At 44.3% G+C, this 16,778-nt stretch overlaps 2 protein-coding genes across 2 annotated transcripts in view; both read left to right on the top strand.

Moving 5' to 3' along the window:
* The window catches only part of LOC309638366 (putative serine protease 45), a gene marked incomplete at its 3' end in the record, with an annotated part of 98,399 nt that overhangs the window by 32,453 nt on the left and 49,168 nt on the right, over positions 1-16,778 (top strand). Inside the window, exon 3 of the mRNA XM_082414248.1 lies at positions 3,377-3,536. The remainder of the gene's footprint in view (positions 1-3,376; positions 3,537-16,778) is intronic.
* LOC309638725 (serine protease 44-like) lies at positions 5,537-13,821 on the top strand (the record flags this gene model as incomplete). The annotated part of the gene is made up of 5 exons (XM_082415021.1): positions 5,537-5,942; positions 6,220-6,376; positions 7,058-7,560; positions 8,092-8,255; positions 8,804-13,821. The coding sequence occupies 5 exons, from the start codon at positions 5,537-5,539 to the stop codon at positions 9,038-9,040; spliced, it is 1,467 nt and encodes a 488-aa protein (XP_082271147.1). The 3' UTR covers positions 9,041-13,821.

The raw sequence follows: 16,778 nt of genomic DNA, 5'->3' as shown, positions 1-16,778 counted from the left end.
GCCGCGATAGTGAGAGGCCCGCGCACCGTGATGAAGAGTGGCCCCCGCTTGCCACAACTAGAGAAAGCCCTCGCACAGAAACAAAGACCCAACACAGCCAAAAATAAATAAATAAAAAAAAAAAAAAAAAAAAAGACTTATATATGAATGTTCATGGCATCTTTATTCATAATAGCTTGAATCTGGAAACAACTCAAATGTCTGTCAGCAGATAAATGATAGCCACTGAAATACTACTTGGCAATTAAAAAGAATAAACTGCTGTTATACACAGGAACATGAATGAATTCAAAAACATTATGTTGAGTGAAAGAAGCCAGACCTGAACGAGTACAATAAAGTGAAAAGACAAATCATGATTGTGAAATGATATTTGAAACACACATTACCAACAAAGGATTAGTATACATAAAAAAACTGAACAAAAAATACTTTAAAAGCAGCTCAAATGTAAAATTGAGTAGATGTTATGAACAAACATTTTATAGAAAGAAGGCACAAATGACAAGTAAAGATATGAAAATATACTCAACTTCAGGGAAATGCAAATTAAAACCATAACAAGATATAATTTTGTGCCCATCATGTGGGAAAAGCTAATAACTGTGGGAATAACTGTTGAGAAGAATGGGGATAATAGAAAGAGTCACACTGATAGTGGGAGTGTAATTTGGTAAAACTACTTTGAAAATTGGCATTATAAACTAAAAAATACAAATGAACATATTTACACATGAATCGTTGACATCGAAGGTCATAACTCAGAAGACACAGGTAATTCAAAAGACACACATTGAAACAGAGGACTCATAATCAAAAGTGAAAATATACCATGAGTGTATATAGAAAACCAGTTGTTCTACTTTTTTGAAAGACTGGAATTGTTACGAGTTAGCATTTCTCTCATCTACACTCTTACCCCTCCTATATCTAACATTCTCAGCAGGTATTTAATAGTTTCTCCTTTCAGATCAGAATTCTTGATCACTTTAAAGGCCCAATGAGGTACCTCTCTCAATTTAGACTGGTAAGCAATCTTCCCAGTTAGGAGAACAATTTAGGACTTTCTTAATGCTGGTGGGGAACTGTCCCTCTCCACACATTAGTCCTATGTGTCTCCTTTGATGTAGGCGCTGTGTCTTCATTCAATGGCCTTTAAGATTCCTCCCATAGGTCAACAACAGTATGAGCTTTAAAAGCTGCCTTAACTTTTCAGACACTTTTTACCTCCCTGCAGGTTTCCAGTTGCAAAGCAGAGAGAATTTTCAACTCAAACTACCAAGCACTTATGTCTTAAGTAGCCAAAGTGGTAATGAGAAGGAAAGGACGAAGACTCCCAAACTCTCCAACCTTTTTCCTTACCTACATTTCTAAGTGACTGCCTCTCTAAGAAGTCAGGATTCCCAGAGCAAGCAAGCTAGGAAGAGAAGGGAGTCACCAAGGAGTCAGATTCCAGCTCCATTACCAGATATTTTAGGAATTTGTCAAAACCTGGGCTAACTCCAGGCTTTGAATTAAGCATTTTTAAAAAAAAACAAAAAACTGAGGTGAACGTTTCAGGACACCAAGAGACCTAGAGATCAGTCTAAGCTTTCTGTTATCTATTTAAAAAAAGAAACTCAAAGTTATATTGTAGGGCAATGAAGGAATATCCAGTGTGGAATTTGATTTCCCATTATAAACAACTAGAAAACTAGATGGAGTAAAAGAAATGATTTTTCAGACATCAGGACAATAGGCAGCATAGCACAGTGATCCTGGAGAGAAGGAAACAAGTGAGACAAACCCTGTAACTGTCCTGGATTCCTAAGCAGGGCAATTTTCAGATGGCACAGGGAGAGAAACCCAAACAGAACATGATGATACCACGAAGTTAAGGAGACAAGAGATTGGAGTTCCGGAAGGCTAGGTATCTGGAGTTTGCAGGTCAGAATACTGTAGAGAAGTGTTGGTAAACTATGGTTTGTGGGCCAGTTCCAGACATAGCCTGCTTTTATACTGACCTAAGAATGATTTACACACTTTTAAAGAGTTTTAAAAAAAGAATATGTGGCAGAGTCCATGTGTGACCTGCAAAACCTAAAATATTTACTATCTGTCTCTTTACAGAGAAAGTTTGCCAATCCCTGCTGGGTAGGACGGAGATATGCAGAGAAAGAACTCCAGAAACAATCCCCTTTAGTCTTTGGCTGAATACTGATCTGTACACACGTAGGTTAAATTTCCAGGAGGCTAGGCAAAAGAGCAAAGAACATCTGCCAGGGAACTATAAGGTGAACCAGCCTCAGAGCCCACAAGGCACTAGGAAACATTCCAGTTTCATCCATCCAGAGGGGAGGGACTTCACTGTCTACTCAGGTTATCAGTAGAGACCCTGCAAGGCTCACACCTTAGTATTAAGGCTGAGGTAACCCTAGAGTAAAGGCACACTTAACAGAAGACAGCTGGGTTATCATTCTCTTCCAAAATTTATTGTTCTGGTTGAAGTATATGAAAAAACCCAGTCTCACATAGATATACAGCTGGAAAAGGGAGGAGTATTTTAATAAACTTTTCAAGTAATTGAGGATTTTAAAAAATCATTTTATAATACACCAAAACGTGACAAGTGGTAGTTTTTTGCAATGTGGAATATAGAACTTTTTGAACTTTTTGTACTTATTACATTAAAATCCATTGGTCTACCTTTCACTCCAAATGGATCTTTTGAAGCTATGCATAATTTTGTAAATCATTGAAAAATATTGGTTCACTTAGTTATGCAGAGTTTCCAAATGTTCACACATTTCATTACACAATATCAAAAAATCACATTCACTCATATTACCACTACTGTTGTCAGAAAAGTATTTAATTATTGGAAAGCTGTTGAGCTCATGGTAGCAAATATAAATTTTCCAAAATTCAAATTTTCACCTCTAAGCTCAAATTTTATCATTGCAGCAAGTACCGTCAGTTGTTTTCTTTAAAGTTGCAGACTCTAACTTTATTTTTGAGAATATGTCTGCCAAATATGCATCTAAATAATAGCAGTTTATTAGTCACTCTTTTTAAGTAAAAATGATGATAAAAGCAGCTAATTCAGCTAACAACTCAAACAATTGTACAGCTTGCTTGAGTTAACAATCCTACTTCTTTATACAGCAGTAGTGCTTTGTGCATAATTGTCATTTCATTACACAAAATCTTAAATGTGGATTAAAGTGTCAATACTTAATAAAATTAATAATTTTTGCTTCTCCATCAAGGACATTTGAAAAGTGAATCTGGACTGATTGATTCCAGGAGTGGGATGTCACCCTTGTCATTATGCTACAATATGTAAGACTCTGTCTGGCTGGAAGACTCACTCTATGTGTCTTCCTCTCCTTGCTAGCTTTGAAGAAGCAAGCTGCCATGAGTCCTACAGCCAAAGGAAATGAATTCAGGCAACAACTGATTGAGCTTGGAAGCAAACTCTTCTCTAGTCGAGTCTCCTGGTGGATGAGAACCCAGCCCTGGCTGACACCTTGATTGCAGCCTTACAGAAGACCCAGGTAAGCTGTACCTGGACTCCTGGCCCACAGGAACTGAGAGATAATAAACGTCTGTTTTTTTTTAAGCCACTGAATTTGTGATTATTTGTTACAAAGCAGAGAAAACTAATACAGAGGCCATTCCCATATGTGATAAAGCCTCTAGCTTCTGTATAATGAAGTTCATGATAGTTCCGGTGGGTCTTTTAATCATGTACCCACTTTGCACCTTCCTGACCAAAAAGCAGGTCCCTATGTCTAAGGTGATGTTACTCAGGATTCCATGATGGTAAGTCAGACCTTCCATGAGTCCACTGATAGTGGTGTCAGCAAAGGCATTATAGGCAGGCAATGCTAGCTATATATAGAATATATATGTGTATATATAACCCCTGAATGGGGTTCTAGTGCAACAGTAGTCTACTTTAAGCTGGCACCAAGATTTTGAGCCCATCTGTGAACCAGGCCCAGGTTTTTTCTTCTTTCATCCGTTGGTCATAGGATACACCCTATCAGGCTATGGGTGTGAACTGATGGAGAACTGTTTCAATTCAATACAAATAAGTGACATGGGGGTCTAGGCCTTTTCTCTGCACAACTTACTTGTGTCTTCAAGACTGCCATGATCCAATGCCAAATGTATCACTTCCAGTGAGTCATGAATTGCTTTTTCCAACTGAGTTTACGACTTAGTGAATTTGGCTAAATTTCCGTCTTATGATAGGAGGTGCTGGTCTCTTAGTCATTTAATGTCCCATGGTCTGGCATTTAGTTTCCTTTTAGGATTCAGTAGTGTGCCAGGAGTTGCTTTTCAAAGGTTATACAGTTTCTTTGCAGCAGAGAGTATGGTCGTGCTCCAGAACCATAGGGATCTATACTGTGACTCTCTAGTTAGGACAGAGCAGACTCCTTACAGCATTTTAATTCACCACAGCAAACTCTAGCACCATAGGATTTGCCAGGTCATACAGACCAAGTGACACGGCTGCTTATATCACAGTCTGACTTTGCCTCTTGACGGAGGAACTGCAAAACATTGTGGCCACTTTTATGTATGTCATCTAGGTTAGTCTCCTTTTCTCAAGATTAAAAAATTTTATCACATTCTTTTTTTGCGATGCAAGGTAATATATTCACAGGTTCCAGGGATCAGAATGTGGATTTCTTTGGGAAGCCATTATTCTGTCTACTACAAGGTTGTTTCCAAATGTTGGCTATCATGAATTTAGCCACTGTAAACATTTGTAAAAGTATCTGTGTGTGTGTGTGTTTGTGCGTGTGTGAGTGTGTACATAAATCTTTATTTCTTTGGGATAAATGCCCAGGAGTACAATTACTGAGTCATATAGTAATTGTATGTTCTGTTTTATAAGAAACTGTTGATCCGTTTTCCAAAGTGGCTGTAATATTTTATATTCCTACCACGGTGTATGAGTGATCCAATATCTCTGTATCCGTGTCAGTATTGGTGTTGTCATTATTTTTAAATTTTAGCTAGTCTGTTAGATGTGTGGTGATATTTCACTGTGGTTTTAATTTGCATTCCACTAATGGCTCTTTTCACGTGGATGTTGATTTTTAAAAAGATATCGGTATCATTTCTAACTCAGTGGTTAGTAACGTTCAGCGCAACACTTATATTGAGGAATTTAAATTTTTACTGGCAACAAGAAGGGGAGGGAAACGCCGGTAAAGGCCTGATGCAGCCCGACAGGGAGTTCGGGGTACATCTCTGTGCGGCGGTGGCGCGGCTGCCGCTCTCTGTGGCAGCGACCTAGGCCAGGGGACGCTGAGCGCCTGGGAGGCACACCGTTAATGAGTCCACGCAGAGCTGGGAAGAGAAAGGAGTCGCCTGAGTCACGACTCCGAGGCCCCGCCCGGCCCAGGCCCTGAACCTCAGATGACCCCACAGGCGCGCGGGACCGGTTTCCCCCGCCCAGCCCTGTTTCCCGCCAACAGGAGGGCAAGCGCGGAGCCGCCGCGAGGGGGCGCCGCAGAGCGCGGAGGCGACCAGAGGTGCCATGGCGTCTCCGGGCGTCCTCCGCAGCGGCGGCGGATCCCTGGGCCTCCTGGTCTGGCTTCTAGTCCTTCAACCTCCGCTCAGTGAGGCCCGGGCGGGCGGGGAGGGGGCGCAGGGCTGGGCGGCACTGACCTCAGGCTCTCCACCCACCTCGGGGGGCGGCCGCGAGGACGCCAGGGCACGCCCGTGGAAGCTGCCTCCTCGAGGGCTTCCGGGAACTTCGGAGGCCTCGGAATCCCGTATGACTGCGGTAGCCCCCGATTTGGTGGCGTTTACCTTAGGTGACTCTGATTCCTACAAGGCTCTGACACCTACACATACACCAGCACCAGGAGGGACCAAACGACCACAGCTCTTTCCCTCAGGTGATGTTTCCGGGCCAAGCCCTGCGGCAGAGAACCGGCCTGGTCTGAGGGGCGTGGGCCCCTGCCCTGGGGGAGGAGGCTCTCAGGGGGGACACGAGTTTTCCCTGGGGGGGTCTGAGTGGACCCAACCCTGTCCTTGAGATCTGAGAGGACATGACCATTCTCTGAGGAGTCTTAGGGGATACAGACCTGCCCTGGGGGTCAGAGGGGACATGGCATTGCTCTGAGGGTTCTGAGACTTCTGAGGATTATCTGGCTCTGGTCGTGGTGGCGTCAGCGGCTTTACTTTCAGTCCTCTCCCTTCATTGACCTGCTCTAGTGTGTGGCCATCGTACTTCAAGGGTAGTTGGCGGAAGGCCGGCCCCAGAGAGGAAGTGGCCTTGGCAAGTCAGCCTGCAGATCAATGATAAACACATATGCGGAGGCTCCCTCATTGCCAGTTGGTGGGTGCTGACCGCGGCCCACTGCATATTTGGGTGAGTTTTCGGGGTTCCAGGCTTGGGCTCCTGGTCAGGCTGTGTGACCTGGAGCCAGTCCTGACCTCTTCCTGAGCTTCCTCTTTCTCATCTGAAAAAGGGGGTCACAGTCTCTGACTATAGCTCTTCAGGCTACAGTCAGAAGTAGATGATGTTAGGGCCCTTGGTAGCCTGGAAAGTCAAAATGCAAAATCAAGTTCAAAACTACTTTTTTTTAACCCTGTGCTGATTAGCCTTCGAGCCAAGTGGCAAGAAGCGGGGAGAGATGCAAGTTGGGAAACAGTTTGTGGGCAAAAACTTGCAGAGGGAATATTTAAGGGGAATAGATTGTAGCTGGCCAATTTGGCTAGCTCAGTGGTCTCAAACTTTAATGAGCATGGGAACACCCGCAGAGCTTGTTAAAACAATAATTGCCTGTCCCCAACCCCAGAGTTTCTGATTCAGTAGGTCAGGAGTGGGACCTGAGAATTTGCATCTCTGACAGGTTCCCAGGTGATGTTGATGCTGCTCATCTGGGGACCAAACGTTGAGAATCACTGGATAGAGTGGCCAGGGGTCCAGGAAGGGATGTGGTCGGGAGGGAGGGAGGTGACTGATAAGTGGCTTTGGAGATAGGACCAGGCTGGGAAGAACCTAGAAGATGTGGAAGGGGAGTGTAGAGCCTCGAAGATCTCTCTGCAGCCATATGGAATACACAGTGAAGATGGGAGACATACGCTTGATGCATACCTCCAGAATGGCAATCAAGGTCCCAGTCCGAGACATCGTTATCCACAAATATTTTAATCCTGTTGGAACAGTGGAAAATGACATTGCCCTTGCTCTGCTTGCCTTCCCTGTGAATTTCTCCTCGAACATCCAACCTGTGTGCCTCCCTGAAAAGGCTTTCATGGTCCAAGCTGGTACAGAGTGCTGGGTGACTGGCTGGGGAAAACTAGATGAAAGAGGTGAGACTGTGAAGCAAGATGGCAGCAAACTCGGGCCAGGGAAGGGGCTGCCTGGTGCCCTGGTGTTGGCCTACAAGCTAAAGGGAGAGACAGGGAGGCAATTTTCTAGCAAGTGGCTAAGGGAGGAGGGTGGAGAAGATGCTGGTGGGAGTAATTTGATGGTTTTACAAATTTTTATTAGTATGTCAGGACCTGGGGGCTTGAGTGACAAGCAAAGTGGGTTCTCTCTAGGGTGGATTTAAACTCAGGAGGTGTTGATCTGTCTGCTAATCTGAGCTGTCCCAAACTGAAAGTACCTGCCTTGGTGGTTAGGGAGCTTCCTGTGAGTGAGAAGAGGCCAGAGAACTCCTCTGGATTAAACTGTGGGGCCTCCTATCCCTGGGGCGAGACTGGATTTGGTACCTTTGGGGCATTACGTGTCTGAGAATCTGATCCCGCTCTAAACTAAAGATACTTTTCTGATGTACAGGACACCTGTCACTATTACTAATGATACTCAGAGTGACAGACACTTGGTTTTGACTTCTCAGGTTGCCTCTTCCTGTCCTGATCTGTTCTTCTTTACCTGTCTTGGTTTTGATTCTTACCCCTTCCTCTCACCATGTCAACTCTGGGCCTCATTTCCTCTGGTGTCAAATGGGGACAATATCCACTACCCTAAGAGGGCATCTGTATGTGAACACACTGTATTGAGACCCAGAGTGGGTACCAGGGGCTCCTGTCTTGTCCCACTAGGCAGATCCACCTACTCCTAAATTGCCTCTACAGAACCATCAGAAGCATCTACACTACTGCTTCAGGAGGCTGAGCTAAGCATTCTTCGCTATGAGAGATGTAATGAGGTGCTCAAAGAAAAGATGGAAAGTCGATTTGACATGGTCAAGAAGGGGGCTATCTGTGGTACCAGCCCCACAGGAAAGGATGCCTGCCAGGTCAGTTCATGGGCCCTTTGTTGCCTCTGCATTTTAGTTGTCTTCCCAGATGTTCCTCATCCACAGGCAGTAGGACCTACGTTATCTGGCAACACCTCCATTCACCTGTCTTCAAGTTAAGAGGATTAAAGGGGACAAGCCACCAAGGCTTTGCCAGGCTGGCCTGACCTGATCCTTCAGTAGAGAGGATCTGATGCTGCCTAGAGGGAAACAGGGGTGGAGGGGAGATTCAGGCATGAAATACCAATAATACAAGTCAAGTGACAGGAAATGTATACAAGTAAGGACTTTATTCATTATTAATATCTCAGAGTACATACATTTTCTTTGAGAATATTCAGTTTTTTGTATACAATTTATTGATGACATATACAAATTTTGTTTGTAAAATTTTTTTAACTCTCACATCTCAGATTCATGGAAACCTAGGGCTGGTGGAGCCTGGGGAGCCCCATGCATGCCAATTTCCCAGCGTCTTGCAGTGCAGTGAGCCTGTTATGATGTTGATCCTCTTCCATCACTGTGTTTGTTTCTTTCTCTTTCTCTAGGGAGATTCTGGGGGTCCCCTGGTCTGTCAACTTAATGACTCATGGGTCCAGGTGGGGATAGTGAGCTGGGGCATTGGCTGTGGTCGCAGAGGGTATCCAGGAGTTTTTACAGAAGTGAGTTTCTACAAGGATTGGGTCGTTGCTAAAATGAGTCAGGCTTGTCATATAGACTCAGCAGGCTACTTCAGCCTAACGCTGTGTCTGGTGCTGCCTCTGGGCATCCTGCCGACCCCGTGATCACCCTGGCCCCCACCCCCTCCTGTTTCTGAGTCTCACACTAGCCCTGCCTCTGACCTCCCACTTCTACTCAATGCCCTTTCCTCAATTTCGTTTGGGATCCACTGACCCTGTGGAGATCCACATGACAGAGAGTGGCAGCAAGAAAGGAACCCTGGACGTTTCCCAGCCTGGTGCTCCAGGAACCTGCGTTGTCCACACCTACACCTTGGCTGTGCTCTGCCTGCCGGGAAGAAGTGGGTGAAACCATCCCAGCTGGATGGCCAGCGACCTGCCAGGTGACGCTTCATGATGCTTCATCCACATCTTGGAGAACATCTAGCAAAGAAGGGACATCATCACCGGTGAAACAGCGTTAGACCTGACACTTTATCAAACCAGTCTGCTTGGTGATTGTTGGGAGAGAGTGAGGAGGCATCACCATGTCCACATCTGACTCAGCTGTCTGGGTTGGGAGAAGGTCCCCGGCTCCCCAGTGCAGATCCATCTGTGAATGTCCATCCTCTGCCACACAAGCCCTCCTGGGGCAACTCAGTCTAGGAACCCCTTTCCCAGTGCTCCAGTGGCCACATCCAGGCTCACCCCATGTTGTGTTGAGGCATTAAGGAGTGTGGAGATTTCAGATGTCAACTGAATAAATGCTTGGAGAGTCTCTTGTGTGTTCTGAAGCTCTGCTCTCCTGGCGGTTGTGGGGCTGCACATAACATACTCTAGAGAACTAGTTTCCCACTTAGCTGAGGGAGCTTGCATGGATTCCATTACTCCAGAAAGTGTGAGATGAGGAGCCTGACTACCTGGATAGAAGTCTGATGGATGTCTCAGGCAGTGGGTCCAGCGGCCTGTGCTCCTCTTGTAGGTGTCAGCATCGCTATAACTGGGAGCATTGCAGTTGAGTCTGGCAGCCTCTGTAGACAAGAACAGGGGAGCAAGAGGGCAGAGACTGGGGCATGGCCCACTCACACAGCCTCGTACCTCTCGTGCTGCCCCATAACAGGAGTGCCTGGAGGAGACCCCATGGGCTTGGTGTGAAGACACTTTGAGCTCAAAGAGCTGAGGTCCCACAGGGGAGGGTAGGAGGAAGGGCCTGGCTGTGTGTGTGTGTGTGTGTTTGTGTGTGTGTAGCTTCTTTGTCCCTATCAGTAGACCTAGTGTCCCATAGTCACCTGGACTGGCTGCTGATCTTCCCCCAGCCTCTGCCTCCTGCCCACCCATCCTTCCCTGGTCAGTGTTCAGGCTTCCAGAATATCAGTGGACCTCAGAGAGCCACGTGTGATAGTCCCACCTGCTGCCTGAGGGAGGCTGGGGCGGGACACTCTGCTTTTCACACCCCAGCTGGTTATAGTTAATCCCAATAAAGTCTAGTACCGTCCTTTTACAGAAATGCACAGTTGGGCAGACTTGTAGGCTGGAGTTCGGCTACATACCACTCTCACGTGCAGCTTTCTTTCAGAACAAGCTACCTTGTTCTTTTCTGTGATGTTCTCTTGCTGAGAATGTCAGTATGGCTTCTCATTTCCCCTTCTCTTCCTCCTCACTGACCAAGACTCAGTATCAGCATTGAGTCCTCCCCAGAGCATCTCCTGTGGCCTACCCTGGCCTGTGTAATGTGCTTTCTTCTGGGCCCCCCCTGACTCTGTTGGTCCTGGGCCAGTTCCTGTCTCTTGTTTCCACTGGGTGACATTTTGTACTCAAGGTTAAGAGACTCTGTGTCATCATTCTCTACCTTCCCCCCTCCAGCTCCAGGTTTGGGATAGAGCAAGATTTCAGGAAATATTTGGTGAATGAGTGAATGAATGGAAAAGTGAATACTCACATCTCCTCTGTCACCTTACTCCTTTCTCTCAGGGCCCTCTCAGCTCATTGCTCTGTCCCCCTTTTACTTTCCAGGTTGATTTGTCAAGGAGGGAAAATCCCACCTGGGAAGCAAGTGTTACAGCGCCTGCTGTAGGAGAAGTCCCAAGCTTTGGGAAGTTTATGGTCCTAGCCTGGGTGCACTTTGGTGTGCTGATATTTGAATGTGCTTTTTGTGGTGGAGGAAAGGATTTGAGTTCAAGCAGCTTAGATATTGAGAATTAGCCTCTGGCTCCCAGAAAAGTCAGGCATGGCCTCTCAGAAACCAGAACAGCAACCTCCAACTGAATGGTAGCCATTTTTATCCTTTCCGGCAAATATTTATGGAGTACTTTTTGTGACTGAGGCACTGGGCTGTGGCCATAAAGATGTGGAGCTCAGGTGGGAGGGAAAAAGTGGTCATTAGGATGACCCTTTGGTGAGGGGCTTGGTGGCTGGGTAGAACCACCCTCTGAAAGAGCTAGGTAACACAGGGAGAGGAGGAGATTGAGAGGCAGGCAGTGCGTTCTAGTAAAAATATTGGACTTCAAAGGACAAGGACACAAAACCCAACAAAAAACGCTGGGGGTTTCAAGTCATAAGGAGTAGTGAGGCATACCAATGTGAGTTTCTAATGCCCAAATTGTGGTTTGAAATATGATTTTCCACCCAAAGAAACCAGGGCTTCTTGGAGAAATGGCTTGAGAAATGTCCAGGTGTGGGCCAGGAAATGTATAAATTCAGCCTGAAATTTCCTGTCACAGCAGATGGTGAGGAAGTTCTCCAAATAACTAGGATCATGTCAAAAGGACTCAGGAACTGATTGGTACAGGTACCCTGTGGTGAAGTGTGGCATTTCTGCTAAATCCCACTTGCAGAAGAGTCACACCTATTCCCCAGCATCTGTGAATACTGACTCACAGCTGCCTCGCTCGCAAAAACTCAGCTGCAGAAACAGATTCACTCAAGATGACACCCCTTCACAGGGAGTAGCCCACAGTAAATGACTGGCAAGCAGGGATAGGAAGGCCCAGCCTCTTTGCCTCCTTTTGGGACAACTTGGAAGGGCTTCTTTAGGATCAGCTGAGACCGCAGTTGCAACTGCATGGCAGCTCAGCTTCTCCCATTGCCAAGTTCTGCCTCACATGCTCCCTGCCAGGTGTGAATCCTCCCAAGAGCACTCCTCAACCCTTGCATACAGGTCTCTCTCAGAGTCTGTTTCCAGGGAACCAATCTATGACACTTGGCCTGGCCAAGGTAAGACAATCTGACTTTCAGTAAGTGTTTGTTACCTATTGCTGTGTGACAAACCACCCTAAGACCTGGTGGCCAAAATCACCAGGGTTTCTTGTGGTTGATATGTTCTATGAAGTAGCTCTGAGCACTAATTAGCTGACACTGAACAGTTGCTTCTCAGGGAAATGCAGGATTAGACTCCTGGGAACCTCTGATCACAACATTTTCATCAAGTGATCAATATGGAACCTTATTTTATGTTTCTTTTTGGTTAAAAACACCTTATTTAATGTACTCTGTTGATTCAGTATCATTGAACTCATGGCCAACAACAGTGTAATTCATGCCTGTATGAAGCAGACCTAACCCATCTGTTTTCTCTGCAATGCGCATCCCAGGCTGGAGTCCTCAGGAGCGCTAGACAGCACGCCAGCAATATGCGTGGGGACTTTTTAAGCAGCGAAATCACCAACAAAAAGCACAGAAGTGCAAAAATATGGCACTGAATAGACTGGGAATAGGACATCTGTTTACAATATGAGAGCTGAAACGATAAGGCACAGCAACATCTTCTCTGACCTCAGCTGAGAACATTGCTTGCATTGTTTCTACTGAGAAATGTCCTGTCGTTTTTATCTTTCTCCTCTTACATTTTCGTTGGTTTTGAGCAATTTGATTACCTTATACTTTGGTCTCATTTTCTTCATGTTTCTTTGTTTGGTGTTCATTGAGCTTATTGGGTTTCTGGAGTTACAGTTTTTATCAAATTTGGAAAATATTTGCCATTATTTCTTTAAATATTTTTGTCCCTTCTGCCCTGCAACACTTTGGAAGTCCAGTGACACATATATTAGGCTCCAGCTCACAATGCTCTGTTTCTTTATGCTCTCTTACCTGTATTTCATTTTGGATTTTTTAAAAAAAAATTGTCATGTTTTTGAGTTTCCTAATCACTTCTTCTAAATGTTTATTATAGTGTTAATCCCATCATCAGTATATGTTTCTCATTTCACACATGGTAGTTTTCATATCTAGAATTTGATTGGGGTCCTTTTACATCTTCAGTATGTCTACTTAATGTTTGAGTGTGTATGTATGACTACAGTTCTAATGGCTGTTTTACTATTCTTGCCTGTGCATTTAACATTTGTGTCAGTTCTGGGTTAATTGTGATTGATTGATTATTCCCTTTTTGGGTTGTATTTTCATGCTTCTTGAATGGTGGTTATTAGTGATTAGATACCATACATTGTGACCTTTACCTGATGTTTGATATTTTCCTAGAAATATTCTTGGGCTTCATTTTGGGATGCAGTTAAATTACTTGGAAACTGATATTCTCAAGTCTTGTTTTTATATTTCTTGACAGGACTGGAGTGACGCTCAGTCTAGGGACTACTATTCCCTGTCACTGAGGCAAGACCTTTCCTAATACACTACAGAGTGTTCTGTGAATCTTGAGTTTTTCCAGTCTGGCTGATGGGAACAGGCACTGTTCCTGGTCCCCTGTGGCCACCAGGCTATGTTACTCTAATCCTTTCAAGAGGTTGTTTCTCTGACTTCAGGTATCTGATTCTTCTTTTTTTTTTTAACATCTTTATTGGAGTATAATTGCTTTACAATGTTGTGTTAGTTTCTGCTGTATAACAAAGTGAATCAGCTATATGTATACATATATCCTCATATCCCCTCCCTCTTGCATCTCCCTCCCACCCTCCCTATCCCACTGCTCTAGGTGGTCACAAAGCACCAAGCCCATCTCCCTGTGCGATGCAGCTGCTTCCCACTAGCTATGTATTTTACATTCAGTAGTGTATATATGTCAATGCTACTATCTCACTTCGTCCCAGCTTACCCTTCTCCCTCCCTGTGTCCTCAAGTCCATTCTCTACGTCTGCATCTTTATTCCTGTCCTTGATTTGCATTTCTCTAATGATTAGTGATGTTGAGCAGCCTTTCATGTGTTTGTTGCCATCTGTATGTCTTCTTTGGAAAAATGTCTATTTAGGTCTTCTGCCCATTTTTGGATTGGGTTGTTTGTTTTTTTGATATTGAGCTGCATGAGCTGCTTGTATATTTTGGAGATTAATCCTTTGTCAGTTGCTTCATTTGCAAATATTTTCTCCCATTCTGAGGGTTGTCTTTTCATCTTGTTTATGGTTTCCTTTGCTGTGCAAAAGCTTTTAAGTTTCATTAGGTCCCATTTGTTAATTTTTGTTTTTATTTCCATTTCTCTAGGAGGTGGGTCAAAAAGGATCTTGCTGTGATTTATGTGATAGAGTGTTCTGCCTATGTTTTCCTCTAAGAGTTTTATAGTGTCTGGCCTTACATTTAGGGCTTTAATCCATTTTGAGTTTATTTTTGTGTGTGATGTTAGGAAGTGTTCTAATTTCATTCTTTTACATGTAGCTGTCCAGTTTTCCCAGCACCACTTATTGAAGAGGCTGTCCTTTCTCCATTGTATATTCTTGCCTCCTTTATCAAAGATAAGGTGACCATATGTGCATGGGTTTATCTCTGGGCTTTCTATCCTGTTCCATTGATCTATATTTCTGTTTTTGTGTCAGTACCATACTGTCTCTTTTTCTTTTTTTAATACATTCTCTTTTTTAAAAAAATTAATTTATTTAACTTATTTATTTTTGGCGGCATTGGGTCTTCATTGCTGTGCATGGGCTTTCTCTAGTTGCGGCAAGTGGGGGCTACTCTTTGTTGCTGTGCATGGGCTTCTCGTTGCGGTGGCTTCTCTTGTTGTGGAGCACGGGCTCTAGGCGCGCGGGCTTCAGTAGTTGTGGCATGTGGGCTCAGTAGTTGTGGCTCGCGGGCTTAGCTGCTCCGCGGCATGTGGAATCTTCCCAGACCAGGGCTCAAACCCGTGTCCCCTGCATTGGCAGGTGGATTCTTAACCACTGCGCCACCAGGGAAGTCCCCATACTGTCTTGATTACTGTAGCTTTGTAGTATAGTCTGCAGTCAGGGAGCCTGATTCCTCCAGCTCCATTTTTCTTTCTCAAGATTTCTTTGGCTATTCAGGGTCTTTTGTGTTTCCATACAAATTGTAAAATTTTTTGTTCTAGTTCTGTGAAAAATGCCATTGGTAGTTTGATAGCGATTGCATTGAATCTGTAGATTGCTTTGGGTAGTATAGTCATTTTCACAATGTTGATTCTTCCAATCCAAGAACTTGGTATATCTCTCCATCTGTTTGTATCATCTTTAATTTCTTTCATCAGTGTTTTATAGTTTTCTGCATACAGGTCTTTTGTCTCCTTAGGTAGGTTTATTCCTAGGTATTTTATTCTTTTTGTTGCAGTGGTAAATGGGAGTGTTTCCTTAATTTCTCTTTCAGATTTTTCATCATTAGTGTATAGGAATGCAAGAGATTTCTGTGCATTAATTTTGTATCCTGCTAGTTTACCAAATTCATTGATTAGCTGTAGTAGTTTTCTGGTAGCATCTCTAGGATTCTCTATGTATAGTATCATGTCATCTGCAAACAGTGACAGCTTTACTTCTTTTCTGATTTGGATTCCTTTTATTTCTTTTTCTTCTCTGATTGCTGTGGCTAAAACTTCCAAAACTATGTTGAGTAATAGTGGTGGGAGTGGACAACCTTGTCTTGCTCCTGGTCTTATAGGAAATGGTTTCAGTTTTTCACCATTGAGAACGATGTTGGCTGTGGGTTTGTCATATATGGCCTTTATTATGTTGAGGTAAGTTCCCTCTATGCCTACTTTCTGGAGGGTTTTTTATCATAAATGGGTGTTGAAGTTTGTCAAAAGCTTTTTCTGCATCTATTGAGATGATCATATGGTTTTTCTCCTTGAATTTGTTAATATGGTTTATCACATTGATTGATTTGTGTATATTGAAGAATCCTTGCATTCCTGGGATAAACCCCACTTGATCATGGTGTATGGTCCTTTTAATATGCTGTTGGATTCTGTTTGGTAGTGTTTTGTTGAGGTTTTTTACATCTATGTTCATCAGTAATATTGGCCTGTAGTTTTCTTTCTTTGTGACATCTTTGGCTTCGGTATCAGGGTGATGGTGGCCTCATAGAATGAGTTCGGGAGTGTTCCTCCCTCTGCTCTATTTTGGAAGAGTTTGAGAAGGTTAGGTGTTAGCTCTTGTCTAAATGTTTGATAGTATTCATTCAGGTAGCTTCTTCACGTACATGGACTGATCAGTGCTCAGTCCAGCACTCAAGGGGGCACCTCCACTGATCTCTGGAGTTCTCTCTCTGTGTAACTCCCACTCCTGTATTGTCTGCAAAGCTGCCTTTGTGTGCACAGCCTCTCAGCTTCACCTGCTCGCCTCAGGGAGCCTGCTGGGTTCTGCCCTCTCTCTTTGCACTGCAGCCTCGAAACCCTCTCAGGCAGTAAACAGAGGCAAAAGTAGGGCTCACTCAGTCAATCAGCAGTTTGTCCTTTGTGGCCTGGTGTCCAGTGTCTTCAAAAGTGTTGTTTCATACTTTTGTCAGTTTTGGTTGTTTCAGGTAGGGAGGGCAATGCCTATTAGTCTATCTTGGTCATAGGAGAAGTCAGCATATGCAGTTAATAGGATTCTTTAAGAATTAAAAAAAAAAGCCTGAGGGACTTCCCGGGTGGTCCAGTGGTTAAGACTTTGCCTTCCAATGCAGGCGGTGGGGATTCCATCCCTCGTCGTGGGGC

The sequence above is a fragment of the Balaenoptera physalus genome, assembly GCF_965194825.1.
Source record: "Balaenoptera physalus genome assembly, chromosome: 11".
Taxonomy (NCBI): Eukaryota; Metazoa; Chordata; class Mammalia; order Artiodactyla; family Balaenopteridae; genus Balaenoptera; species Balaenoptera physalus.
The sequence above is the reverse complement of the archived record's forward strand: the minus strand, read 5'-3'. Positions and strand labels throughout refer to the sequence as shown.